We start from the raw sequence: 27,019 nt of genomic DNA on the forward strand, positions 1-27,019 counted from the left end.
GTACTATTGTATTGTACTTGAGCAGGGTACTTAACCTTCACTGCTTCAGTATATATCCAGCTGTCTATATGGATGCAATGTAAATGCTATGTAAAAAAAAAAGTTTTGTAAGTCGCTCTGGATAAGAGTGTTTGCTAAATGCCTGTAATGTAGTGTAGTTATGTTTCTCTTTCTTTCAGACACACGCCCAAGGTTTTCACCACTGCAGCATTGACTTTTACTGCCTTTATATCAGACAAGCCAGAACACATGAACACATTCCGTATCCCCTAACGATGCAGTTTTGCACTGCCGTTCAGTCAGAATGTGTCATTATTTCCCCTGTCTGCATCATGGGTGTGTGGGCTTAGCGCTCGCATTCTTTTTTTGAACACACACACACACACACACACAGCACCACACAAACATGCACACATGCGAGCACACACACACAGCAATGCACACACACTTTGCAGTAATCCACGCTTAACGTTTTGGTCGTCATAGTGCGGGAATCTAATAACAATAATAATAATACATAAATAATAATATTTATTGTAATTGTTATTATGTGAGCACTGACTACTTCAGAACCACTTGGGAGGGCTTGGGTTGTCAACTCAGCACTGCAGAATAGCTAGGTTTTCAAGAGAATAATCTGTAGCGCTCTTATTGTTATTTGGTCCACGAAATACAGCTTTTTCATAATAAATCCATCCAGGACATTGTTGTTGCTGTCGAAAGCTTGGATGGTCACATCTAATTATGGTGTTCACCAGACCGTAGTGGACAGCTTAACACGTTATGTTTTCAATTCAGTGTTCTTTTCCCCTGAAGACTGCTTTTCAGACCAAAGATTTGCAACGGGACGATCTGCCCCTGCCAACTCTTCGCAAAGCTCAGGGTTCGATGAGATGAGACGTTGCTTACGGTTACCATAGCGACGAACCTTTCCTTGTTTACAGTTACTTACTTGTTGGTTTCAGTAATCATCAGGTGAATACCTAGGTCAATATAGCGAAAGTGGACGAAAGTAGTAGCAATAGTGAGATGCTCGCTCTAGCGACAATACGACTAATGAAAGCAAGGCTTCGTAAGAGCCAACACCAGGTACAGTGTAGCCAATGTCTGCCTAATTCATCATTACAAAGAACCTTCTGTTTTTTACTGAAACAACTTTATGAAGTGTCAACGATTGCTTTTTTCGATGTGGAACGTACTACGGAAAATAGTCCCCATCAAAATGAACAATTTGCTGTTTTGAAGTAAGTTTTCTAAAAACTTCTCTGGCCCTGTTTTTCATGATAATAGGTGGTGTTTTCTGAAAATGAAAATGTACACTATGACCAAATGTATCTGGACATCCCTTGGTCTGTTTTTCATGATTTGGGCTAGGCCACCTTAGTTCTAGTGAAGGAAAATCCTAATGCCACAGCATACAATGCTCCCCAACAGAATGGGGAAGGCCTTTTACTGTTTCAGCATGACAGTGCCCCCAGGCACACTGCGAGGTCCATATAAAAATGGTTTTGTCGAGAACGGTGTGGAAGAACTTGACTGCACAGAGCCCTGACCTCAACCCCATCCAACATCTTTGGGATAAATTGGAAAGCTAACTGCAAGCTAGGCCTAATCACCCAATCAGTGCCCAACCTCACTAATGTGCTTCTGGCTGAATGGATGCAAATTCCTGCCGCAATGCTCCAACAAATAGTATAAAGCCTTTTTAGAAGAATGGAGGTTGCTATAGCAGTAAAGGGTGGACCAACTCCATATCAATCCCCATAATTTTGGGTGAGGTGTTGGATATCAGGCGTTCACATACCTTTGGCCATGTAGTGTAACTTTCTGAGCTGTATTTGATGTTGTTACGCACAATTTGAATGACAGGCTTCCTAGTTGAGTGCTAATTTGGGTTGGGGAATTTGTGGTTTTGAGTGTCGGACGGAAACATTGTAGGTTTTGGTCTTATCAAAGGCCGTGCTGATGGAAAAAATAAAATGACGCTGGTCTTGTCCTTTAAAGCACCAAGCGGTGTTGCATTTATGAGCCCCAATGTCTCAGATCAAATCCGGACCGTGCCCCTGCCGACTGTGGGCAGGAGCTCCACAGGGTGGCGCGAAATTGGCACCTGCAGCACCCGGGGTACGGGAGGGATCAGTCTCGGATAGGGATCCGCGTTTGGTCACTCTCGATTGATCCCCATTGGACGAAAGACTGCACTCAAAACGTCATGTAATAGCAGTAGTAGCAGTAATAATAATAACAATAATTTCTTACGTTTAAATAGCGCTTTTCTCGAAACTCAAAGCGCTTTTTACAGCGATGAGGGGAACGCACCTCAGCCGCCACCAATGCATAGCACCCACCAGCCATTTTGCGCCAGAACGCTCACCGTACATCAGCTGAGGTGGAGAGGGAGAGGACGATCTCAGCCAGTTAACCTGGGGGATGATTGGGCGGCAGGTTGTGAGAGCCAAGCCAACATTTTTTGTTGATACTAACTAGGGCTATTAAGTTTGCACGGCCTCTTAAAGGGAACTTTTGCCCTGAATTCAGTTGCCCTGAATGGCCAGCACACAGTGAATTCATGAAATAAAGTTAAGTCACTTCCATCTTGCGCCATACGCGCTAGCATTGTTTAAATGCCAAAATTTACGCAGATGCTTTTGTTAATCTGCGCTAACTACTTGAGCCATGTGTTTGCCAATTGCTTTCCAGTTCCCCAGATAGGGCCCTTAATCTCTTTAGCCTCAGCAAAGGAGACTAGGGGCAGATTTGATTGCGGTATTAACATTTTTAAAGAGATTAATGAAAGGGATTACAGAAACTATTTTAAGGTGAGTTCTCTGGCACCACAGGAAGAGAAAGCAGGCAGAACATTGTTCATTATTGATAACAATTTTAGCCCTTTAAGGTGTAAGATGACAAAACTGTGATTAGAATGTTCTTAACAGAACATTCTAGTGCTGATGTAACAATCACTACTATTAACCAGCGGAGTTCTAGAACACTTAGAATGTTGAAAAAGCATTTCGAAAAACCTTTCTCTTCGAAGGGTCAAAGATCAAACAATGGCGATACTGTAATCAACCAGTCCAAATCTCACCTGTACAAGAAATTAGTTCATCTGAAATCACCTTGCCAATGTAAAGAACTTCTTGAAGCTCTTCAAGAAGTTTTTGATCCAGGCTTCCCTAGACATAGACTCCATGATTCATTTTTTTTTTTTTTTTTGGCTCATTGGTTTCCATAAAAAGGTTCAGTTTCATTAACTTAGTCGTTTTTTTACAGTACCACTCCTTCAGAGACTTGACAAATGTACATGCCCTTTGGCTTGAATCTGTTTAACCTTGCAGAATAGCCTTAATCAAACGGATCTATTAAACATTGTGAGGTTTAAATAAAAATAAAAACACCAGCATTTGAAGAATTTGCTTTATTTTTCAGCTGAATTTTCAAGGTCAAGGGTCCTTGTAATGTGGAGAAGGCTTTTGTACGGGGGTATGTTCACTCTTCTGAAATCTGACCACCTTTGAAACCTTTCTTGGATTAAACATTTGTATTCTTCCAGCGGTCTGACTGCTGTGATTGATCTGTTGCAGGAAGTGTCTGTTATCAATGGGAATGATAGGGACTTCCTTTACTCATTTAAAAGAACTGGGTTATTGATTTCAGCAGGCAACAGAACCTAATATTTCCTGTTGAAAGAAAAGATAGGGTTTAGTTAAACCCCCATGATATTGATGGTTTATTTGATTAATTTCATGAATTCACAGTGCACACTGAATGTTGGGCAGGGGACAGGACTGTACAGAACTACAAGTAATTTGCTCTATGTCTTTTCAACACTTCAGTGAATTTTGCTTGTAGCTGGGATGGGAATATCACCCAGAGATTCTAGAAAATTTGACGAGTTTTTTTAAAACCACCGCCACCAATGTTCTGCAGTGATATGAGGTGACCAGTGACGAGGTGGATTCGTGCTATACTGCGGAACAAGCTGTTAATTAGAATTCATCTCGTTAATTCTACACTTGCACTCCAGCTGTTGCTGTTATTAAATATTACCTCCTGATTACATGCTGGTTTGGTAGTGTTGTCAACTTGTGTTTTTAACATATTTTGTTCTCTGTTATTTACTTACGTATATTGGTTGTATTGTTCTTGTAGTTTTCATTAGGTAAAAAAAAAAATCCGATTTACATTTTTTTCTCAGCTTTTAAAATCTGCCGGCATGTACTCCTTTACGCGAGTAAACCGTATCTCCCCAAGTCACAATCTATAAATGTTCATTATCATCAAAGTAATATATGTTTAAAATATTTGTTACCACACCAAAATGGTGTGCCATTCCACAGAGATGCAGTAACACAACCACAAGAGTTCCTGAGATGCATGTCTGTGTAAGCACACGGAGGTCTATTTGTTGCCTCAGGCATCCCAGAAAACATGGATCTACTGCAGATTACAGAGAAATGCCCCGTCGTTCATATCTGGTCGCTGATTTTTGAATCTGTACGATTTCGTCTGAGCTACGAGCTATCTCTTCTCTGGCAGTGCGTCCTGGGAAAAAATGCATAGCCGCCGCGAGCGAGCCGGTACATGTGTCTGAACATGTCCGCTCCGGGGCCGGGGAAAGTGTTGCCAGCTGACGGAGAATGAAGTCGTAAAGCTGTCAGCGCCTCTGCGGGAAGACTTGGGGGAGGGCGGGGTGTGCGAAGTGCCGGCGGTAAGCGTGAGCGCGAGACCGATGAGCGTGACCAGAGCCGAGCCGCAACGACGGCAAGACCCCGAGCTTTCTAAGCAGTACGTTTGCGGTAGAGAAGAATTTAACAGCGGGTGTGCCGCTTTATTTTGTGTGGCTTCGTGAGAGAGTGGTACAGTGTAAGATTATTGCTGCGTTAAAATACCTTTCCTTGTCCCGGAAGGATCTGAAGTGGCTGCCGTAACAGGGAACATTTTAGATGTTCCATAAACAAAGGAAAACTTGAATCATTCTCTCACGTGCCTCCTGCATTGAAGGACGCAGCAATGCATTTTTTGCTGAAGCCACTTGAGCTTACAGGACTCCAAGTCCCACAATGCTTTGTTTTGAGATAATAATTTACATAACGTAAATAACATAAACGTTGATGCATAAATATAACAAAAGGAGGAAAGGAATGAAGGGAGGATTAATTTTGTGAATGTATGTAAACCACAATAATTGAGAGCTACTGAAATGTGTGATAGCTTGAACAAATAGCACGTAGTGACAGAAAGATCATGACAGATCAGTAGCTATATAAAAGACAAATGATATCTATATAAAAGACAAATTATATCAAGTAAAATGGAATGTTTTCAATACAATTAAAAAAATATATATGCATAATGGAGCTAACACTATAATGTTTTAAAACCAAGAAAGATATAACTGGATTAGAGCCCCTGTGCTGGGGGGGGGGGGGTTCTGACTCACTCTTGCTGCAAAATGATGCTCAAATTCTTGAAAACTTTTTCTCTCTTCTCTTTTCCTCATCTCCTCTGCTTTTACGTTGTGACCTGTTCAGGAGGAAGCAAGAAAGGAACATGGAAACATTCTGAAAGAATTTTAACGCAGCCAATAAGCGCGAGCTTTCCGGCACAAAATGGCTCCCGTGGTTAACCCAGGGGGTGCTGTGCATTGGAGGTGGCTGAGGTCCCTCCCCCCCCACCTCCCTGTGTTAACTCATTTGACGGCTGTATGAATGCAGTCCGTTATTGTTGCTATACTACGGTGACACGCTGTCCCGTTCCCCCCGCACGGAGCCGGGACTTTGGCTGTGGAACGATGCCCGGCGATATCTCTCCCACGTTTGGCTCTGTTGGCCCAATTAGAGCGACTCCAGGTCGGCTGAAGGGCACAGCGCAGCCGGCTGCGCGCGAGGGAGCCCGTTACTGTGGGTTACGCGGCGCGTACACGGAGCAGTGGTTTAGGCCGGGGCGACGAAGCCTCGCGAAACGACCCGGTTCCCAGGCTTTGTTTCGAAGTCGTTTCTGAACCCGCCGTTCTGACGCGTTGCGTTGCACCCTGGGAAGATTCCGCGAGCGCGTTTTAGGAGGTAATTAAGCGGACCGCCTGTCCAAAACGTAAACAAAGCCTTCTGCAAATACAGACGGATGTACCGTTGAACAATTTGCAATTTAGGCATTTAGCAGATGCTGTGTTTGTCAGATACCAAAGTGTCAGCGCGTTTAAGCTGCCAATCGCCGCAGAGACCAGGGAAGCGACATTCATATCAGTGACATTACTGGGGTGGGCATCACCAGACCTGCTAAATCAAAGGGACAGAAAGTTCATGGGCAGGTTTAAACGTTCAGAGCCGTGTTGTCCTGCAGCTGGGCAACATGTATATCCTTAGCTTGGTCATAATGTATGCAGTGAAGTTTACCAAACTGATTTTAAATGACTGCTATGAAATTATCTCAGCACAGGGTTAGGACAACTGTCACAAGCTGTAGCACATTGTCTCAACTGGTTATGACACATGTTATAACATGTTTATGACTATGTTATATGGGCATTTTTGGAATATAGCTGAAGTATTTGATATGATTTGGTTCTTGCCCGAGAGAAGCAGGACCTGCCATTTTGTAATGTAAGCCTGGGATAGCCTTCACAATGTACCTGTACAACCGCAGTCCAGCGTTCATAACTTCGCTTCACTTACGCTGGGATGTGATTCGTCCTGCTTTTTTCCTGATTTACCTGGAAATAGGTCTTGTAACCTGAAGGTCACAGGTTCGATTCCCGGGTAGGACACTGCCATTGTACCCTTGAGCAAGGTACTTAACCTGCATTGCTTCAGTATATATCCAGCTGTATAAATGGATGCAATGTAAAGTTGTGTAAGTTGTCTCTGGAAAAGAGCATCTGCTAAATGCTTGTAATGAAATACATTTTTTTTTTCAAACCCTAAATATCTTGTCCAGATGCACAGGACTTGGTTATGTAATAAGCACATATATAATCGTGTTATTGTTAATCAGGAAAAAATCACATCTACCAGTGCTTCGCTTCTTAATATAGGCCTACTGTCCCTCTCCTTCTCTTGCTCTTGCTGTTCCTCTCTGAAATTCACTTTCAAATATTCTTTCTTGGCATGAGTACACTACAGTATTGCCAGAGCAGTCATTTGAGTGTCTCTCTTCTCGATGAATTGATATTTTTTTCTCTCACGTGTGTGCTATCGTCCAAATTTTCTTCCAAATTGGAGAGTTTTTGTACATCTTTTAACCAAGATTTTTGGTGTTCAGGATCAATCTTGCCTAATATTTACAATTTCCTGGGTGAATATTAGGCAGTTTTTTTACAGACCTATTTATATATTTTACAGAATGTCCTTTTGATTGCATAGAAAGCCCTATGCATTTAAATGCATTCACTTTCAGATAACAGTTCCCCAAGGCAATGGTTTCTCTCTCTCCCTTTATTCCCTTCTTTATCACTCTATCTGCAAGAGCAACGTAATAAATATTTCATGCATATACTTAGGGTTGCAAAGGGTCCGGTAAATTCTCAGAAACTTTCTAGAAGCATTTCATGGGTATTTAAGATCTGGAATTTTGCCAATTTGCCCAATTTCAGTATTAGATGTTAGCTTATGATAGTGAATAATTATGAGGGGAAAATAGACGTAAAAAGGTAAGTCCAGATGTTGTGGGATATTTTGGTTAAAATATCCCCATTTAATGGAAATACACGGCGCATTCATTCAGATGGAGTACATTATTCATCATTCCTGTTTTTTGTTATCCAGTGAAAGAATCCTATAGGAAAAGTAAACGAATTTAAAGTTCAACTGTGAACTAAATTGTCGATTTTTTAATTTCTATTTATAGGTTTTGCAGGTATGTCTAGTCATGATAAGGTAAAAAAGTTTATGTTTCTGAATGCATATGACATTGTAAATGGAGCCTGTGCATTAACCTCCACAATTTCCCGTTAATTCCCGTATATTAGCTACCATTAATTCCCATGGAAAGTTTCCCTGAATATTCCCTAAATTTTGCAACCTTGATTTTTTTGTTTTTTACTTTGTTGATCTTGAATCCCCTTTATTTATAAAATAAATTATTTAACATATGAATAGGCCTATATAAATATAGCATTTTTCCTTTTTCATTAAATTGTTCTTTACTGTTAAGTAGGGATGGGTGATGACGTGAAAATATATGTGGTTTTTCAGATGTTTGGTGATACACAATACATAATACTATGTTTTATGTTGGTGTGATTAATGTTTAATCATGATAATATATTTAATAAACAAATGTTTTTGGCTCTAGAACTTTTACCTCAGTTTTTAGTTTATCTTATTTGTATTGATTGTTTATTGTCTGTGCCTTATCCGATTTTATTTCTCAAACCATTTTATATTTTGAGGAGAATGTTCTTTGGCGATATATATTTGTAAGAGTGGATGAAGACTCAGAGCTTTAGCATGATTGGCAGTTGTTCAGTGGAAGTGGAATTTGAGCAGGATGAATGATGAAATGATCCGGTAGAGTGAAAGCAATTGAAGAAATGTCCGTGGAAAGTCGCCATGTATTTATACTGTAGCACTTGTTGCATAAATCCCGCTCTTTTAAAGTTTTGGCTTATATCCGTGGTAAGAAGGAAATCCTGTTTTAGCAACAATGACCAATTTTGCTTTATCCAGGTAGTATTTCTGAATTATCCATCTGACGGAAACGGTGTAACTGGCTTGATATTGCCGTTTGACCACGTTTCTGATTGCTTTATCCACACCACAGCAGGTAATCTGAAAGTGTGTTTGTGCTGTTGGGTGTGGTGCTCTACAGCAAAGATTTGGGTGTCCTTGAGTAAACAGCTTGTGGAACTTTGCAGGAAACTCTATATTTTGTTTTGTAACAATCCAATGAGCTTTAATTCTGCCGTTCTGCCTGAATCCCGTCCTGATTTTTGCTGATGTGGTCCAGAATTCTCAGTGGTTTATGTTGGATCTGTTTGGTTGAAAAATGGTCATGATGCTGGTTGAGTAAAGGTTGAATTAGTCTCTCTCTCTTTTGATCATGATGTCGGACATGGTTGAATGACGGTCGTGATGCTGGCTGAGTAATGGTTGAGTAACGGTCATGGTGCTGGTTGAGTAACGGTCATGGTGCTGATTGAGTAACGGTCATGATGCTGGTTGAGCAATGGTCATGGTGCTGGTTGAGTAATGATTGAGTAATGGTCGTGATGCTGGTTGAGTAATGGTTGAGTAATGGTTGTGATGCTGGTTGAGTAATGGTTGAGTAATGGTCATGGTGCTGGTTGAGTAATGGTTGAGTAACGGTCATGATGCTGGTTGAGTAATGGTTGAGTAATGGTCATGATGCTGTTTGAGTAATGGTTGAGTAATTGTCATGGTGCTGGTTGAGTAATGGTTGAGTTATGGTCATGATGCTGGTTGAGTAATGGTTGAGTAATGGTCATGGTGCTGGTTGAGTAATGGTTGAGTTATGGTCATGATGCTGGTTGAGTAACGGTCATGATGCTGATTCACTAATGGTTGAGTAATGGTCTGTCTCTCAGGGTCGTGATGCCGGGCATGGTGGTGTTTCGCCGGCGCTGGTCAGTGGGCAGTGATGACCTGGTGCTCCCCGCCCTCTTTCTCTTCCTGCTACACTGTGCCTGGTAAGTGTGTGTGTGTGCACGTGTGTGAGTGTGTGTGTGTGTGTGTGGGTCTATAATGTGCTGCTCTCTCTCTCCCCTGGCCCTCAGGCTGGTGATTCTGTCCATGGTTGTGTTCAGCCTGCCGTACGGTTTGGGTCGGTCCTGCTCGGTCACACTGGTGGACCACGGGCGGGGCTACCTGGGCATCCTGGTCAGCTGCCTGATCTGTGAGAGCGCCATCATGTGGCTGAGCATGAGAGGCAGCATCCTTTACACAGAGCCCCGCGACGCCGTGCAGTACGTCCTGTACATACGACTGGGTAAGACGCACACGTGCACGTGCAGGCCTGACACACACACACACCTGACACACACACACACGTTCCTGACACACACACACGTTCCTGAGACACACACACACACACACACACACAGACCCACAATGCCATGTGGTACATCCTGTACACACAACTCAGTAAGACACATGCACACATAAAATCATGCATTCTTGCTCTCTCCCTCCCTCTCTCCCCCCCTCTATCTCTCTCTCTCTTTCTCTGCAGCTATACTCCTGGTGGAGCTGGTCTACGCAGTGGTGGGAATCATCTGGTTGGTGCAGTTTTACCAGCCGTGCTCAGACCTCATGGCCAAGAACCTCACGCTCGGTAAGAGGAGGGAAGGCCTCGCGGAGAGGGTACGATCTGAAGTCATCAGACACATGCAAGAGAAGAGACGTGTGGAAATATACAGTACGATCAGGGCAGTGACAGCGAGCCGTTCATAAAAACTGCAACGTTTATCTTAACACGAAAATGAGCAGCTCAGTTTCTCTTGCCTGCAAATCCAGTTAAGAGATGGTGGTCAGCCAGTGTATCAGGAAGCTGAAGGAACAGTAATGACATGCCATGTGATCCAATGTAAAGACTAGAGCAAAGATACTCCTGTGAAAAGTGATGTTTCACCCCAAAGCAAACCTTTTGCATTCCATTTCTTAATTCACAAGCGTGAAGGTTTGTCCTACAGCTTGGATCTTGCCTGCGATGTGTTTTGGCAGTGTTCGCATTTACAATGAGGCCTGCAATCTTTTGTACACCCCATGCGCTCTCATCAGACCGTTGTCATTGGGTGCGAACCATCTACATAGCACCATGTGACAATTACATATGGACCAATGATCATAGCCGACAGACCAGGAAGCTATTCTTAAAATATTTGTACTTGTTCTTGTGCGTGAGAAAACAATAAGCTGCAAGATTTACCATAAGACTCATAAACCAGGGCAGCTGATTCTTATTATGAATAGGTCTAAGCATCTAATGATGAATGCCAGTGTAACTTACTATGCCACTATTAAATGCTAGCTACATAAATTCAAAACGTGAATATGATTCAATGGATTCATTCAGCTTGTCTCTGAAAAAATTCTTAGGCCTATCTGTTACAATTTGCAATCTTACCGTCAAAAGCTTGTAATATTCTTTGTCTATCACCTAGCACACTATTTGTGTTCAACGTGAAAATTGAACATTGGTCAATAGCATTAATCAAAGAAATACTGTTATTTAACTGCTCCAAGTTTCACAAATAGCTCATAAAAGAATATTGGTGTGTAGGCCTACATAACGTGTGGTTAATGTAGGGAAGAGCTGGCACATTGTCTCGATGGCAGACTGTATGGATAATAAATTCTCATTGCAATTACAGTGGGAGCATTAAGAGTTCACTGTATAGCTGAAACACATCAGCGAATCAGAATCACTTTTATAAATTAATCGTAATAGCTACTTGTAAAATGTTGGCCTGTTACTGCTGTAGACAGGAAATGATAAATGTAGCGTGTAGACTATACCCCGTTACTCAAATCATGGTCCCCGAGGGCCGAGAAATGCTGGTTTTCTACCGTCGCTTTACCTGGGGGTCGGGTGTGAAGACTGTGGCAGTAATTGTTCAGTTAATTTACCTGGGGGGAAAAGAACACCAGGGCCGGATTTGGATTCGAGGTCCGGATTTGTGCATCCATGGACTATTCTGATTTCTTACTTTGTAAAGCTTACTAAGAACCCTGAATTTTCTTGCGCACAGTTCACTGTGAGACAGGCTATAGGTGTGAAATTGCTGCATGTCTGTTTAATTAGTGATCGTTTCAGAGTGTAACAACCAATGACAGAATCGGTTTTGAATACAGATTTTGAAAGAGTACAACATTCTGCATGAGTGGCAATTTCATGCCTGGAGTCACTCATATATGGCCTAGTAGGCTACACCTCACTCTGCTGCTCTGATCACCAAAATCATTGTGATCAATGTTTTGTTAAGCATGTTAGCCTATAGCCCAGTGTTTCTCAACCCTGGTCCTGGGAACCCACTGCCCTGCATGTTTTAGATGTTTCCCTGCTCCAACACACCTGATTCAAATGAATGGGTCGTCATCAAGCTCTGCAGAAGCCTGATAATGACCCATTCATTTGAATCAGGTGTGTTGGAGCAGGGAAACATCTAAAACATGCAGGGCAGTGGGTCCCCAGGACCAGGGTTGAGAAACACTGCTATAGCCTATCATAACTAAATCTTAGGCTAAAGTTATCTTGTAGTTACTTTAACATAGCAAGCTGCAAGAACAGGATCATCTTTCCTTGTTTTTTTTTTTTTTATTGTTTTTTTATTTTTGTTTTTTGTCCTAGGTCTGCATATTTTGCATGGCTAGTTAATTCAGTGCTCACTGATACCTGTAGATGGGATTTTTACAGTTCTTGGCACGCCTTTGGCTTTCTATAACTTGTCGACACCTGTAATCAGCAATTTTGGATGTCTTTAGATGTTGTTCACGTATGCACACAGCAATTATTGATGTCTTTACACGTTATTTTTCCTACTTGTGGCACATCAAAAACAGATGTTATGTCAGTCTTCCTGTCTCTGTATGGCTATGCTCAGCTGTCAGTCAACCCTAACCCCTCCTTTTCAGGAATTGTGGCATGTAATTGGCTGGTGATCTTCAGTTTCTTCATCACCCTCCTGTGTACCTTCGACCCCACGGGGCGCACCTTTGTCAAGCTAAAGGCCACACGCAGACGCAAGCGCACCCTAACCACTTACACACTCAGGTACAGCCTCACCTGCACACCTGTACACTCAGGTACAGCCTTACCTGTGCATATGTACACCTGTACACTCAGGTACAGCCTCACCTGTGCACATGTACACCTGTACACTCAGGTACAGCCTCACCTGCACACCTGTACACTCAGGTACAGCCTCACCTGCACAGCTGTACACTCAGGTACAGCCTCACCTGTGCACATGTACACCTGTACACTCAGGTCAAGCCTCACCTGTGCACATGTACACCTGTACACTCAGGTAGAGCCTCACCTGCACACCTGTACACTCAGGTACAGCCTTACCTGTACACCTGTATGCTCAGGTACAGCCTCACCTGCATAGCTGTACACTCCGGTACAGCCTCACCTGTACACCTGTACACTCGGGTACAGCCTCACCTGCACACCTGTACACTCAGGTACAGCCTCACCTGCACACCTGTACACTCAGGTACAGCCTCACCTACATACCTGTACACTCAGGTACAGCCTCACCTGCACACCTGTACACTCAGGTACAGCCTTACCTGTACACCTGCACACCTGTGCACTCAGGTACAGCCTCACCTACATACCTGTACACCTGTACACTCAGATACAGCCTCACCTGTGTACCTGTACACTTGTACACTCAGGTACAGCCTCACCTGCACACCTGTACACTCAGGTTCAGCCTCACCTGCATACCTGTACACTCAGTTGCAGCCTCTCCTGTATGCTCAGTTACAGCCTCACCTGTGCACCGGCACACCTGTACACTCAGATATAACCTCACCTGTACACCTGTGCCCTTGTGTTCAGCCTCACCTGTACACTTGTACTCTCAGGTACAGTCACACCTGTGTACTCAGGTGTAAATGCACCTACACACTCAGCCTCACCACGTGTGCATTATAATGAGGATCTCCCTGGTCTCGCTCTGTCAGACACAGGTTAGAGGAAGGCCAGGCCAGCAGCTGGACCAGGAGGCTCAAGCTAATCATGTGCTGCACCAGAGCTCAGGACTCCCAGTCTGTGAGTGTCGCCCTCTGCTGGATCACATGCAGGACTGCACTACCTAGGCACGCACTCAAATATGCCGTATTTAGATAACCAGGCTATCAGCCTCTATCTCTAAAGCGTCTGGATTGAGAAGTTAGATTGTTTATTCCACAATGTGATTGGTTGTAGCAAGTTTTAGACGGTTTCATGTGATAGGTTAGTAGTGCTCTTGGATTGAATTTTTGTGTTCATTTGGAGCCCCACCTATACGAGATCTTGAGTCACCAGAAGTAACTGCCCCTTTTGTTTAATAGTAAATCTCCTGAGGTTGGGTGGTCTGATCTCATGTAGGCGTGTCAGGCTCGTAGCGCTGGTGGCGGCATGCTTTATACTGGGTGACCTAGGCAACACAGTCTCCAATCACAGCACACCGCCACACATGGTGGTAGCCTTCAGCAGTGTTTCTCAACCCTGGTCCAGAGTACCCGCTGTTTATGCTGGCTTTTGTTCCAACCATAGCAACAAGCTCTAGCTCTGTATTGTAAAGAGCTGCTAACTGTTCATAATTTGACACTAATTGTTCTTAATTAGACTTTTTTAAGTCTATTGTGACATGAATTACCCACTTAGAGCCACATTATGCCACAAAAGGCTAACGTATGCCCTTAAAAATAAATCTCTCATATCGACTTCCCGGGAATTTCGATTGGTCAGACCAACTTGTGCTTTAATTTACTAAACTGCACTATTTGGCAAATATATGTTTATATCGCACTTATTCAAATTTTATGTGTTCTGATATGTGTTAGATTAATGTAAAATTTCTCCTTGTACTGATTTTAAATAGCCTAGGTTTTGTAAAAAGTTTGTGAAACACACTACAGAGAAATTTCATCCTAGGGCATGCAACCGAAGATTACATTACATTACATTACAGGCATTTAGCAGACGCTCTTATCCAGAGCGACTTACACAACTTTTTACACAGCATTTTACATTGTATCCATTTATACAGCTGGATATATACTGAAGCAATGCTGGTTAAGTACCTTGCTCAAGGGTACAACGGCAGTGTCCTTACCCGGGAATCGAACCTGCGACCTTTCGGTTACAAGCCCAGTTCCTTACCCACTGTGCTACACTCCAGGGTTCCCAATAAATTAAATACTGTGGAGTCCAGTTACGGCAGCATTTTATTGTTATCCCTATAAATGCATATTTTGAGTGACTGTGCTGGCTGACAGGGCTCTGGTGGAAAATGGACAAATTTAAATGCTTTTTAACGGACATAAAGCATGTTATTCATTTTCTTGGCAGTTTTGGATAGGTTTTTGGACCCCAAGATGGCCACTCCCTATAGTGATGAAAATATGCTAATTCCCACTTTAAAAGGATGCCAAAGGGAGTTTCATGAGTCAAAACAGTTGATTCATAGTGAAACATATGATTATTTTATGATTTTGTTCACAAACTAAAGGATAACAACATCATTTTGAATTTGTGTAGATTTTTTTCTTTCATAAGGCTCTATTTATACCTAAATTATGAAAATAAACTAAACTAAGTTAATAATGGTGCATGAGTCTTGCTGTCTTCGGACGGTAAGGCTAATCTGATTAGGCTCATAGTACTGTAAGGTTAACCAGGTCTGGCTCATAGACCGTACAGCCTTATGGTTATAGTCGGCACCTGCATTGTTAGGATGCAGTTCCAAACCAGAGGAATCGTTCCATTGACAAGCGGTGGCAGCCACAAGCTCACGGCACTGCTCTATTGACCCAAGAACAGTTGCTCTGTTGTGATTATCCTTTTCTAAGAACCCGTGTGACATTCTAAAATCCCGCCCCCTTTCCTCACCCGTCCGCCCCCCTGTCAGGATGCCTACGCTGAGGTAGCCATGCTTTTTGCGGAGTTCTTCAGGGACCTGGACATTGTGCCCAGTGACATCATCGCGGGCCTGGTTCTGTTGAGGCAGAGGCAGAGGGCCAAGCGGTCAACCATTTTGGATCAGGTGAGAAAGAACAACGCAGCAAAAGAGGGAGGGAGGAAATGGCAGCAAATCGGCTCAAGCGGCGGTGCCTCCGCGTCCAAAGCTCATCGGGCGCACGTCGAAAGTCGCCACGTTTTCTCCGCGGGCAGCGAGTTTCCGACGGAGTGGCATAACGGAGTCATAACGGCGCCACCTGCTCGTGTAAGATACATCACGCTTTTTAATGCCTCTTCCCATGTACTCACACTGGTCACTGACACACTAATCTCCGCCTCACACTGGTCACTGACACACTGATCTCCGCCTCACACTGATCACTGACACACTAATCTCCGCCTCACACTGGTCACTGACACACTAATCTCCGCCTCACACTGGTCACTGACACACTGATCTCCGCCTCACACTGATCACTGACACACTGATCTCCCCCTCACACTGATCACTGACACACTGATCTCCGCCTCACACTGATCACTGACACACTGATCTCCGCCTCACACTGATCACTTAGACACTGATCCTCCACCTCACACTGATCACTGCTCACACTGATCACTTACACACTGATCTCCCCCTCACACTGATCACTGACACACTGATCTCCCCCTCACACTGATCACTTACACACTGATCACTTACACTTATCTCACACTGATCACTGACACACTGACCTCCCCCTCACACTGATCACTTACACACTGATCACTTACACTTATCTCACACTGATCACTTATACACTGATCTCCCCCTCACACTGATCACTTACACACTGATCACTTACACTCATCTCACACTGATCACTGATCACACTGATCTCCCCCTCACACTGATCACTGACACACTGATCTCCTCACACTGATCACTTACACACTGATCTCCCCCCTCACACTGATCACTACCACTGATATCTTCAACTGATTCCTCACACTGATCACTGACCCCCCTCACACTGATCACTTACACACTGATCACTTACACTTCTCACACTGATCACTGACACACTGATCTCCCCTCACACTGATCACTTACACACTGATCTCCCTCACACGCACCCCCCCCCCCTAACTGATCACTACACTTATCTCACACTGATCACTGACACACTGATCTCATCCTCACACTGATCACTTACACACTGATCTCCCCCCTCACACTGATCACTTACACACTGATCTCCCCCTCACACTGATCACTGACACACTGATCTCCCCCTCACACTGATCACTGACACACTGATCACCCCCTCACACTGATCACTGACACACTGATCTCCCATTCAATCTGATTACTTACTGATCTCCCATTCAAACGGACCACTCTCGGATTTCGTATTCAAACTGATATATGTATAGTCACTGACAGACTGATGTCCCACCCATTCTGACTGATCACTGTCAAACTGATCTTCCATGCAAACTGATCGCTTCCACACTGATATCCCATTCAGACTGATCACCTACACTACATACTGATTTCTCCCTCACATTTTTTTTCATTGACAGTGTAAGAAAACAGTTCAAGCTGAGCTAGGTGAGCAGCTGACAGACACTGCTCCTTTTCAACGTTCCCTTACTGATGACATGTCTTGTATGACACCACAAAAGCCATCGCTCACCAACTTTAAACTTAGAGAACAGCCTGCCTGTCCTCTGAACCTGGGGCTTTTCTTGGCCACGTTTGTCTGAAAGAGATGCACATTACCGTGTGTTCTTTCTTTTTGATCTTTCAACTGATATAATTAGTGATGTTTTTGTGATTGGAAGCACAAGACAGACCGTACTTTTTGCTGTCTTTTGTCATCAATGTTCCTTGCGTCACAGTAGGCTGTGAGCAAGCTCTCGGGTTGTGGAGTCCACAGGGTTATGGGGGGGAAATGTTGAGTGGGAAGGGCATTTATAAAGATCATGTGGACAACCTCTTTGTGCCCAAAGACAAAGACGGCTGAGCTTGCTCAGTTTTAATTCACTCTCAGTACAGGCGCTGTGGCACGGCCTGCTTCTGTACTGTACTGTCAGAGCCAGGTTCTGGCAATAAAAGGAAACATGAACAGTTCCTTAACAGAAGGGGAAGAGGACAGATGGTGGTGGAAACAGAAGAAAGGATGGAAAACGGTGAAACAAGGTATCAACAAATGTGTTGTTCTTTTCCAGGCCAACAATGACATTCTAGCCTTTTTGTCTGGAATGCCAGTCACCCGTAACACCATGTACCTGGACCTGAAGAATTCTGTGAGTCCAGCCTATGTGTGTGTGTGTGTGCATGCACTGTTGTCTGTGTGTGTGTGTGTATGTGTGCAGTGCCGTTTGTGTGTGTGTGCGTGCAGTGGTGTGTGTGTGTGCATGCACTGTTGTCTATGTGTGTGTGCGCGTGTGTGCTCTGAGTGAGTGTGTGTGTGCGTGCAGTGCTGTGTGTGTGTGTGTGTGTGTGTGTGCGTGCGTGCAGTGGTGTGTGTGTGTGTGTGTGTGTGTGTGAGAGAGTGTGTTGTGTGTGTGTGTGTGCGCATGCAGTGCTTTGTGTGTGTGCGCGTGTGCTGTGTGAGTGAGTGTGTGTGTGTGTGTGTGTGTGTGTGTGCGCGTGCGCGTGCAGTGCTGTGTGTGTGTGTGTGAGTGTGTGTGCGCGTGCAGTGCTGTGTGTGTGTGTGCGCGTGCAGTACCGTGTGTATGTGTGTGATGGTGTCTCTCCTCTCCTCCAGGCTGAGATGGCCATGTATAAGGACGTGTGCTACTACATGCTGTTTGCTCTGGCAGCGTACGGCTGGCCCATGTACCTCCTGAGGAAGCCTGGCTGTGGGCTCTGTCACCTGGCTAGCTCCTGTCCGTGAGTCTTTCCCTCACACTGATCACTGAAACATTGATCTCTACCTCACTCTGATCACTGACATACTGATCTCATCCTCACACTGATCACTGACCCACTGATCTCCCTCACACTAATCACTGACACAGTGCTATCAGGGTGTGTATGTCAGTATCAGGGTGTGTGTCAGTATCAGGGTTTGTGTCATTATTAGGGTGTGTGTGTCAGTATCAGGGTGTGTGTCAGTATTAGGGTCTGTGTATCTGAACTGTTTGTGTATATCAGGGTTTGTGTGTGTCTGAGCTGTGTGTCAGTATCAGGGTGTGTGTGTCAGTATGTGTGTCAGTATCAGGGTTTGTGTCAGTATCAGGGTGTGTGTGTCAGTATGTGTGTCAGTATCAGGGTTTGTGTCAGTATCAGGGTCTGTGTATCTGAGCTGTGTGTCTGTATCAGGGTGTGTGTGTCTGAGCTGTGTGTCTGTATCAGGGTGTGTGTGTCAGTATCAGGGTCTGTGTGTCTGAGCTGTGTGTCTGTATCAGGGTGTGTGTGTCTGAGCTGTGTGTCTGTATCAGGGTGTGTGTGTCAGTATCAGGGTCTGTGTATCTGAGCTGTGTGTCTGTATCAGGGTGTGTGTGTGTCTGAGCTGTGTGTCTGTATCAGGGTCTGTGTATCTGAGCTGTGTGTCTGTATCAGGGTGTGTGTGTCAGTATCAGGGTCTGTGTATCTGAGCTGTGTGTCTGTATCAGGGTGTATGTGTCAGTATCAGGGTATGTGTATCTGAGCTGTGTGTCTGTATCAGGGTGTGTGTGTCTGTATCAGGGTGTGTGTGTCAGTATCAGGGTGTGTGTATCTGAGCTGTGTGTCTGTATGTCTCTGGCAGCTGTGTGTCGGTATCAGGGTGTGTGTGTCTGTATCAGGGTGTGTGTGTCAGTATCAGGGTCTGTGTATCTGAGCTGTGTGTCAGTATCAGGGTGTGTGTGTCTGTATCAGGGTGTGTGTGTCAGTATCAGGGTCTGTGTATCTGAGCTGTGTGTCAGTATCAGGGTCTGTGTGTCTGAGCTGTGTGTCTGTATCAGGGTGTGTGTGTCAGTATCAGGGTCTGTGTATCTGAGCTGTGTGTCTGTATGTCTCTGGCAGCTGTGTGTCAGTGTCAGGGTCTGTGTATCTGAGCTGTGTGTCTGTATGTCTCTGGCAGCTGTGTGTCGGTATCAGGCTCTCAGCTCTCCCAGTCTGTGACGGTGGAGGAGGATAACTGCTGTGGCTGTAACCTGCTGGCCATCCGCAGGCACTTCCTGGACCAGGACCTGAAGCAGGTCCACATCGTCTACACTTCCTGTCACGATGATGTGAGTGGGAGGGGGGGGGGGCAGAAGGATCTGGAAAGCCAGGAATGAGCAGAGAAGAGCAAGTGTTACAGAGCTCACCATCTCCAATTATGACAGACTCATAGATTATGTTTTTTGGTGGTGGAAAACTGTTAAAAATTCCACAATCCACTCTCCCATCTCTTATTGGCTGAACTGCTTGTCAATCACACATAGGTTTTCGCTCTACTGTGCACAGTCATTCATCAAAGATCTCGCATTCAATATCGGCGAACTCTGAAACACGAAAATCGACGGATCAGCTGAGACTATTTAATCCCTTAAAGAGGGCCTGGGCATTCCAAACGGGAGAGAAAAAAAGGGAAAAAAGCCTTTGAAAAATAAAAAAAAATGCATTTTAACAGTTAGGAATGAAGTGTTTTCTGAGACGTAGTGCTAAGTGTGGCGTGTGCTTGGCGTGTTCAGCTCTGTGCCGTCCCTTTCTGTGCACGGCCCCGTGTTTGACCTCCCGCTCCGCTCGCCAGGTTTACGAGACCCCCTTCTTCGTGGCGGTGGATCACGACAAGAAGAAGGTGATCATCAGCATCCGGGGAACCCTGTCGCCCAAAGTAAGCCTGGGACCACGCCGGCGACCTTGCTAATATCGGGACCGTGACGGCTTTAAAAAAAAAACAAGCTCGTCAGCGTCGGCCGAACCGCTAGGCTTACGCTAGTCCCGTAGGACGACGCAGCGTAAACGCGCCGTGGAGGCGACGCGCTCTTTCATTGTTTATCGTTTGTTTTTAATCAATCGTTTACGGAAGCTGAATTCAGAAGCAGAGCTGTAAGGAGAGTCTGTGGCTGTGGACTCGCTTCATGATAAAGTCAGGGAGACTCACTGTCGCATTGAGATGGAAATGTCGTCCAAAGACTGATGTCACTAATGTATACTTATATACTTATAAGTACTTAAGTATATACTTAAATATATACTTATATATATATATATACACTTATATACTAAACATTAGTATAATAATGTGCTGCACATGTGGGTATTCTCTCTGGTCACGTGTTACTAACTTACAGGGGTTGGACCCAAGAATGCAAACACCCAACAATATACAAATATTAAGTAACTGATAAATGAGTATGGCCCACCCCTTCTCCTGTAGAATAGTTTCAATTTTGGAATTCAGACGGGGCAACATAACGCAGCGATAATTTTTGCTAACTACCATCGTCGTCTTGCGGTGTGTTGCATTTCTTTTTGTCTTTATTTCTTTAATTATACCCCATGCGGACGGAAGTGAACGTCCAAACTTCAGAAGCCACTTGAAATGACTTCACCACTGTTATCAGTTGGGTGTCCATAAGGCAGCCAATCAGCAGCAAGGCCTCGCAGCTTCCGTGTGATTGGCAGGAACATATCACATGATCTCATGGAAGCTGTACAACCTTGCTGCTGATCAACACCCAGTAGAGTGGAGATGTTTTTTCTCTCTGGCAGTGTGTAGTTTCTGTCTATAGGGATGTGTTTTAGATGTGTGGTCAGTGTCTATGGGGAAGTATTGGTAACAGATGTGTGGTTTCTCTTTGTGGGGAAGTGTTGCTAACTGATGTGCAGTTTCTCTTTGTGGGGAAGTGTTGCTAGCAGATGTGCGGTTTCTCTTTCTGGGGAAGTGTTGGTAACAGATGTGCGGTTTCTCTACCTGGGGAAGTGTCGTACAACATGGTCTCTTAGGGAAGTGTCTAACAGAGTGGTTTCTCTCCTGGGGAGTGTTGCCTCCCTGGGAAGTGTTGCTAACAGATGTGGTTTCTCTTCCTGGGGAAGTGTTGCTGACAGATGTGCGGTTTCTCTTCCTGGGGAAGTGTCGTGACAGATGTGCGGTTTCTCTTCATGGGGAACTGTCGCTAACAGAAGTGCGGTTTCTCTTCCTGGGGAAGTGTTGCTAACAGAAGTGCGGTTTCTCTCAGGATGCCCTGACTGACTTGACGGGAGACGCGGAGCGTTTGCCTGTGGACGAGCCCCAAGGCACCTGGCTGGGCCACAAGGTGGGCCCCAAAACTCCCTCACTGTCTGCACCCCCCCTCTCTCCCCCCCCTCCCCAGCCAGAAGGTGGGCCCCAAAAACTCCCTCACTGTCTGCACCCCCCTCTCTCCCCCCCTCCCCAGCCAGAAGGTGGGCCCCAAAAACTCCCTCACTGTCTGCACCTCCCCCCCCTCCCCAGCCAGAAGGTGGGCCCCAAAAACTCCCTCACTGCACCCCCCCCCTCTCTCTCTCCCCTTGTCTCTCTCTCACTCTCTCAGTCCAATGCATATTATGCATATTATTGCATATACTTTATTGGCATGAAACACACACAGTACATATTGCCAAAGCAGACAAGAAATATATATCAAACAAACAAGCAGTATAACAGTATAAGTAAAAGTACAACATGAACACCAATTACTACAAATACAATTACAATTACAGTTAAAATAAAATAGTCACACATCTGTGTTCCTCCCTTAGGGAAGTTTCTCTTCGTCAGGATGGTTTAGGAAATTTAGTTTTAAAAAATTAGATAAAAATAAAACCTGTGTAATTTTATTGCAGAACATTTCTTGTTCTTCTCATTCTTGCTGATCTTATTATTTTGCACCATTTAATAGGAAGTCTGAGCACAGCTTTGGGAAGCTGTGTCTGCCTGTACCGGCCGGTGCCCAAACTGTGCTCGCTGAGCCTGTACATTGCCAGGATTTTTTCAAAGTTTTCTATTTTTGACCATGGTTAGGTAATCTCTCTCTCTCCCTCTTTCCCTCTCTATTTCTCGAACTCTCTCGCTGACTTGCTCTGTCTCCCTCTCCTTCCCTCTCTCTCCATTAAAAAAAAAAAAATCAAATATTCTTTTTTGGCATGACCACACATCGGTACACTATTACCAAAGCAATCATTTCCATAAGACATTTTAAATTTTTTTTCAGTACAAGAAATACGTCAATGACAATTTTATTAATTGGTCACAAGCAAAAACGACAATAACAGTAATAGTAATAACCATTTCAGTCCTTTGAGATCTCTGTCTCTCTCTCTCTCTCACAGGGTATGGTTTTCTCTGCAGAGTACATTAAGAAGAAACTGGAGCAGAATATGATTCTGTCACAAGCGTTTGGCAGAGACCTGGTATGAGAGCATGCATTTCAGTGAATGTGTCTGGGTTTATAATGCTTGTAATGTGCGTGCATTTCAGTGAATGTGTCTGGGTTTGTCATGCTTGTAATGTGCGTGCATTTCAGTGAATGTGTCTGGGGTTTGTCATGCTTGTAATGTGCGTGCATTTCAGTGAATGTGTCTGGGTTTGTAATGCTTGTAATGTGAGTGCATTTCAATGAATGTGTCTGGGTTTTTAATGCTTGCAATGTGAGGGCATTTCAGTGAATGTGTCTGGGGTTTGTAAAGCTTGTTATGTGCGTGTTGGTGTATTTCTGGGAAACAGTACTGACTTGTCTGTTGGTGTATTTCAGGGAAACAGTACTGACTCGTCTGTTGGTGTATGTCAGGGAAAGAGTACTGACTTGTCTGTTGGTGTATTTCAGGGAAAGAGTACTGACTTCTCTGTTGATGTGTTTCAGGGAAACTGTACTGACTTGTCTGTTGGTGTATTTCAGGGAAACAGTACTGACTTGTGTCTGTTGGTCTGTTTCAGGGAAAGGGGCACTGACTTGTGTCTGTTGGTGTGTTTCAGGGAAAGGTCACTGACTTGTGTCTGTAGGTGTGTTTCAGGGAAAGGTCACTGACTTGGGTCTGTTGGTATATTTCAGGGAAAGGGGCACTGACTTGTGTCTGTTGGTGTGTTTCAGGGAAAGGTCACTGACTTGTGTCTGTTGGTGTATTTCAGGGAAAGGGCACTATGCACTACGGGCTGGTGATCGTGGGGCACTCATTGGGGGCGGGCACAGCTGCCATCCTTTCCTTCCTGCTCCGCCCCCAGTATCCCACACTGCACTGCTACTCCTACTCGCCCCCTGGTGGCCTGCTCAGGTGAGACAGGAAGCTGTGTTTGTTTTTTAGCAAATCTAATGGAAAAAAAATTAAAAGGAGATTTTCAACACTTTTACAGTAAAATTAATCTCACAATGAATATATTATGAACAAACAAATGAAAGTGCTTTCTAGTAGCCAGACATTCAGGAAGAGCTTAAAATTAAAAAGGAGAATCTAATATTGTGTTCGTACAGAGGTAATCTATTACCAGTGCATTCGGCAGGGTCATGTGACACAGATGTGGTCTCCCCCACAGAACAGTGCATTGTGTCACAGTTCATCAAATTTAAATGTGGTATGCTCATAGTTAACCAGTGACTTCACAGAACGACAAACTCACAAATACAATCTTATTTGGCCTTTGGGAGCTGTTTTATTTTAATTTTTTTGAACGTTCTGTTTTCCTTCACAATTTAGATACCCCCTAAGCATGACATACCATATTTCACACTACATCCCCATTTTGTTTGCTAATGCAAATCCCCCCCCCACTCTCTCTCTCTCTCTCTCTCTCTCTCTCTCACCCCCCTCCCTCCCTTCCAGTGAGGATGCAATGGAGATCTCCAAAGAGTTTGTCACTGCTGTGGTTTTGGGGAAAGACCTGGTCCCCAGGTGCGTTGTTAGCTGCCTGTCTGTAGTCTACAGTATGAGTAATAGAATCATTCTATTATGAGTAATAGAATCATTCAATTATGAGTAATAGAATCATTCTATTATGAGTAATAGAATCATTGTAATCATTGTTGTCAGGGCCAATATTTAAAGGGGCAGTTCACCCAAAAATGAAGTTAAGTGTGCTTCCACCTACCCAGAGTAGTATCTGTCCATCCGGATAGTTTTTCTGAAATGTGATGAGTTTTCTAGATATTCGCAATACAACAGCAACGTCTCCAAATATAATCTCGCCGTTGCTCACGAACGTCCACAGAGCTCAGTTTCATTGAGAGCTATTGAGAGGACGGAGTGTAGCACAGTGGGTAAGGAACTAGACTTGTAACCGAAAGGTCGCAGGTTCGATTCCCGGGTAGGACACTGCCGTTGTGCCCTTGAGCAAGGTACTTAACCTAAATTGCTTCAGTATATATCCAGCTGTATAAATGGATACAATGTAAAATGCTATGTAAAAAAAAAAGTCGCTCTGGATAAGAGCGTCTGCTAAATGCCTGTAATGTAATGTACGTTTCCTCTTAAATACGCCAATTGTCTATATGCGCACCAAGTCTCAACCAAAACATGGTACAGAGTGTTACAGCTGTAGTCCTTAATCCCAGAAGTGAGTTAGCATTTTTGAGCCATGGTATTCCTCTGCAGATTTCCAATGTTTTTTTTCCCCATAGTTTTAGATTTATCCAGAAAATAAGGTATGTAGTTAACATAAGCCTAAGGGAGTTTCGCATTTTGTTATATGACTTAATTTACACCCATTAATATCTCGACCGTGAATTTCAAAGCTGTTTTGTGCCTTAATAAGGTAAGTTGCTTACAAGTTGCTGTGTTGAAACTACAAGAAACAGTCGCATTCCACCAAAGTCACGTCACCTCCGCTCAAGTTTCATACGAAAGACTTTGTGCGGATACACACGCAGTTGGCTTTCTTTGGTAGAAGAAGTAGTTCTCGATGAAATTAAGCTCTGTGTATGTCCACGAGTAACCACAGGATTATATTTGGAAAAAGAAAAGATGTTGCTGTTGAATATTTCAAATATACATTTTTGGCGTTTTGAAACCACACAAAGGTGAACCTTTTTTATTAGGATGAGCAGCGAATATTTAGAAAAATATCACATTTCAGCAAAACTATCTGAATGGACAGATTCTTCTCTGGATTACCTGAAATTCATTTTTTTTTTTTTTTTTTTTTACAGAAGTGTTATTTATTTCAGACAAGTCTCAACAAAATCTGCTTACTAAATTTGCAAATGAATTGGTTTTGAAAATAACTTCTCTGCCCTTTGTGAGTTTGATGCATGAATAGGAAGCTTGTGTTCTCTGGACGTCACGATTCTCTGACTAATAAAGCTTTTTCAAAACACCTTTTTGACTGAAACATTCTAATAGCAAAAGGGTTTTCACTTCCTCAAAAGGTGTCTTTGGAGATAAAAAAAATATATTTTTAAATAACAGCAACAATATTTAATCTTATTATTATGACTCATTGATACTTATTATTCACGATTTTCCAGGTTATGTACCTGCAGTTCCATCACAGAAATATATGCAGTGCGACCTACCAAATCCTCCATTCCCCACTCATTATGTTCCTGTGCTGCAGCCCAAATTCTCCAGACAGTTACTGAGATTGCGTTAGTGTAAATTAGTGAGACGGCTTGTTCGCACCAAATCTGAAGTGTTGCTTGGGTACAAGTACAGCCAGGCCACTGAGCGGTTTTATTAAAATGTTTTTTTTTATTTTTATTTAAATAACTAGCGCGGAATGGCGGCTGTGCATGCATTGCTGTTGACTTGTGTTTAAAAACAAAACTCACTGCCATGACAACATGCCCAAGTCCTCTGCAGAGCCGTTTCCTTCCACACGTGGTAAAGAATAAAGAATGATAATTTAAATAATAATAATGATAATAATAATGACTGTTGAGTGCTTTTCTTATCTGGCTCATAAAGCACTTTAAACCGCGAAAGCGTCGATAAAATAAAGAAATAAAGCAGAATAAAGACATACATTGATTAAAACAACACAGGTCAAATACTTATATTAGGTTGAATGCAAGTTTTTTCAAAAAAAGGGTTTATAAACAATAATTAAAATATATGCTATTTATTCCTGGTAGAGTGAAAAGTTATTTTGAGTTTTTGTTGCTTAGATGTGGGGCATTTCCTGCTTCATTAATTCTATAGCCCTACACCGGTTCACTTGTAGATTAGACCGTAATAAAACCAGTCATGTAGGGACACAAAAACACTTCACGGCTGTGAGTCACAAGCTATAAATGTATGTAAAATATCAGGTAATGCTTTAGATTTTACTGTAATCAAGCGCGCAGGTTGCCATTAACTGCCTGAACGGATGTAGACCCCCCTCCCCCTGCACCCCTGCTGTGGCTGAACTGTCTGTTGCTTCCCACTCAGGCTTGGCCTCTCTCAGCTGGAAGGCTTCAGGCGCCACCTACTGGAGGTTTTACAGAAGAGCAACAAGCCAAAGGTGAGTCTGACACACAACACTCTGTGACT

General features: G+C 43.7%; 1 protein-coding gene across 3 annotated transcripts in view; it reads left to right on the forward strand.

The window, feature by feature from the left end:
• LOC135241784 (diacylglycerol lipase-alpha-like) overlaps positions 1-27,019 on the forward strand; it is a 55,759-nt gene that overhangs the window by 11,950 nt on the left and 16,790 nt on the right. For 2 of the 3 annotated variants that reach the window (XM_064312460.1, XM_064312459.1), the window contains exons 2-16: positions 9,545-9,646; positions 9,734-9,945; positions 10,189-10,290; positions 12,591-12,729; positions 13,653-13,740; positions 15,584-15,898; positions 17,851-17,928; positions 18,393-18,517; positions 19,692-19,842; positions 20,346-20,429; positions 21,778-21,855; positions 22,889-22,969; positions 23,685-23,827; positions 24,374-24,442; positions 26,918-26,990. In XM_064312460.1, the coding sequence (XP_064168530.1) occupies positions 9,552-9,646; positions 9,734-9,945; positions 10,189-10,290; positions 12,591-12,729; positions 13,653-13,740; positions 15,584-15,898; positions 17,851-17,928; positions 18,393-18,517; positions 19,692-19,842; positions 20,346-20,429; positions 21,778-21,855; positions 22,889-22,969; positions 23,685-23,827; positions 24,374-24,442; positions 26,918-26,990 (1,833 nt within the window). In that variant the 5' untranslated portion in view covers positions 9,545-9,551. The remainder of the gene's footprint in view (positions 1-9,544; positions 9,647-9,733; positions 9,946-10,188; positions 10,291-12,590; positions 12,730-13,652; positions 13,741-15,583; positions 15,899-17,850; positions 17,929-18,392; positions 18,518-19,691; positions 19,843-20,345; positions 20,430-21,777; positions 21,856-22,888; positions 22,970-23,684; positions 23,828-24,373; positions 24,443-26,917; positions 26,991-27,019) is intronic. The other variant, XM_064312461.1, reaches the window with a different exon arrangement.

Source organism: Anguilla rostrata, chromosome 16, assembly GCF_018555375.3.
Source record: "Anguilla rostrata isolate EN2019 chromosome 16, ASM1855537v3, whole genome shotgun sequence".
NCBI lineage: Eukaryota > Metazoa > Chordata > Actinopteri > Anguilliformes > Anguillidae > Anguilla > Anguilla rostrata.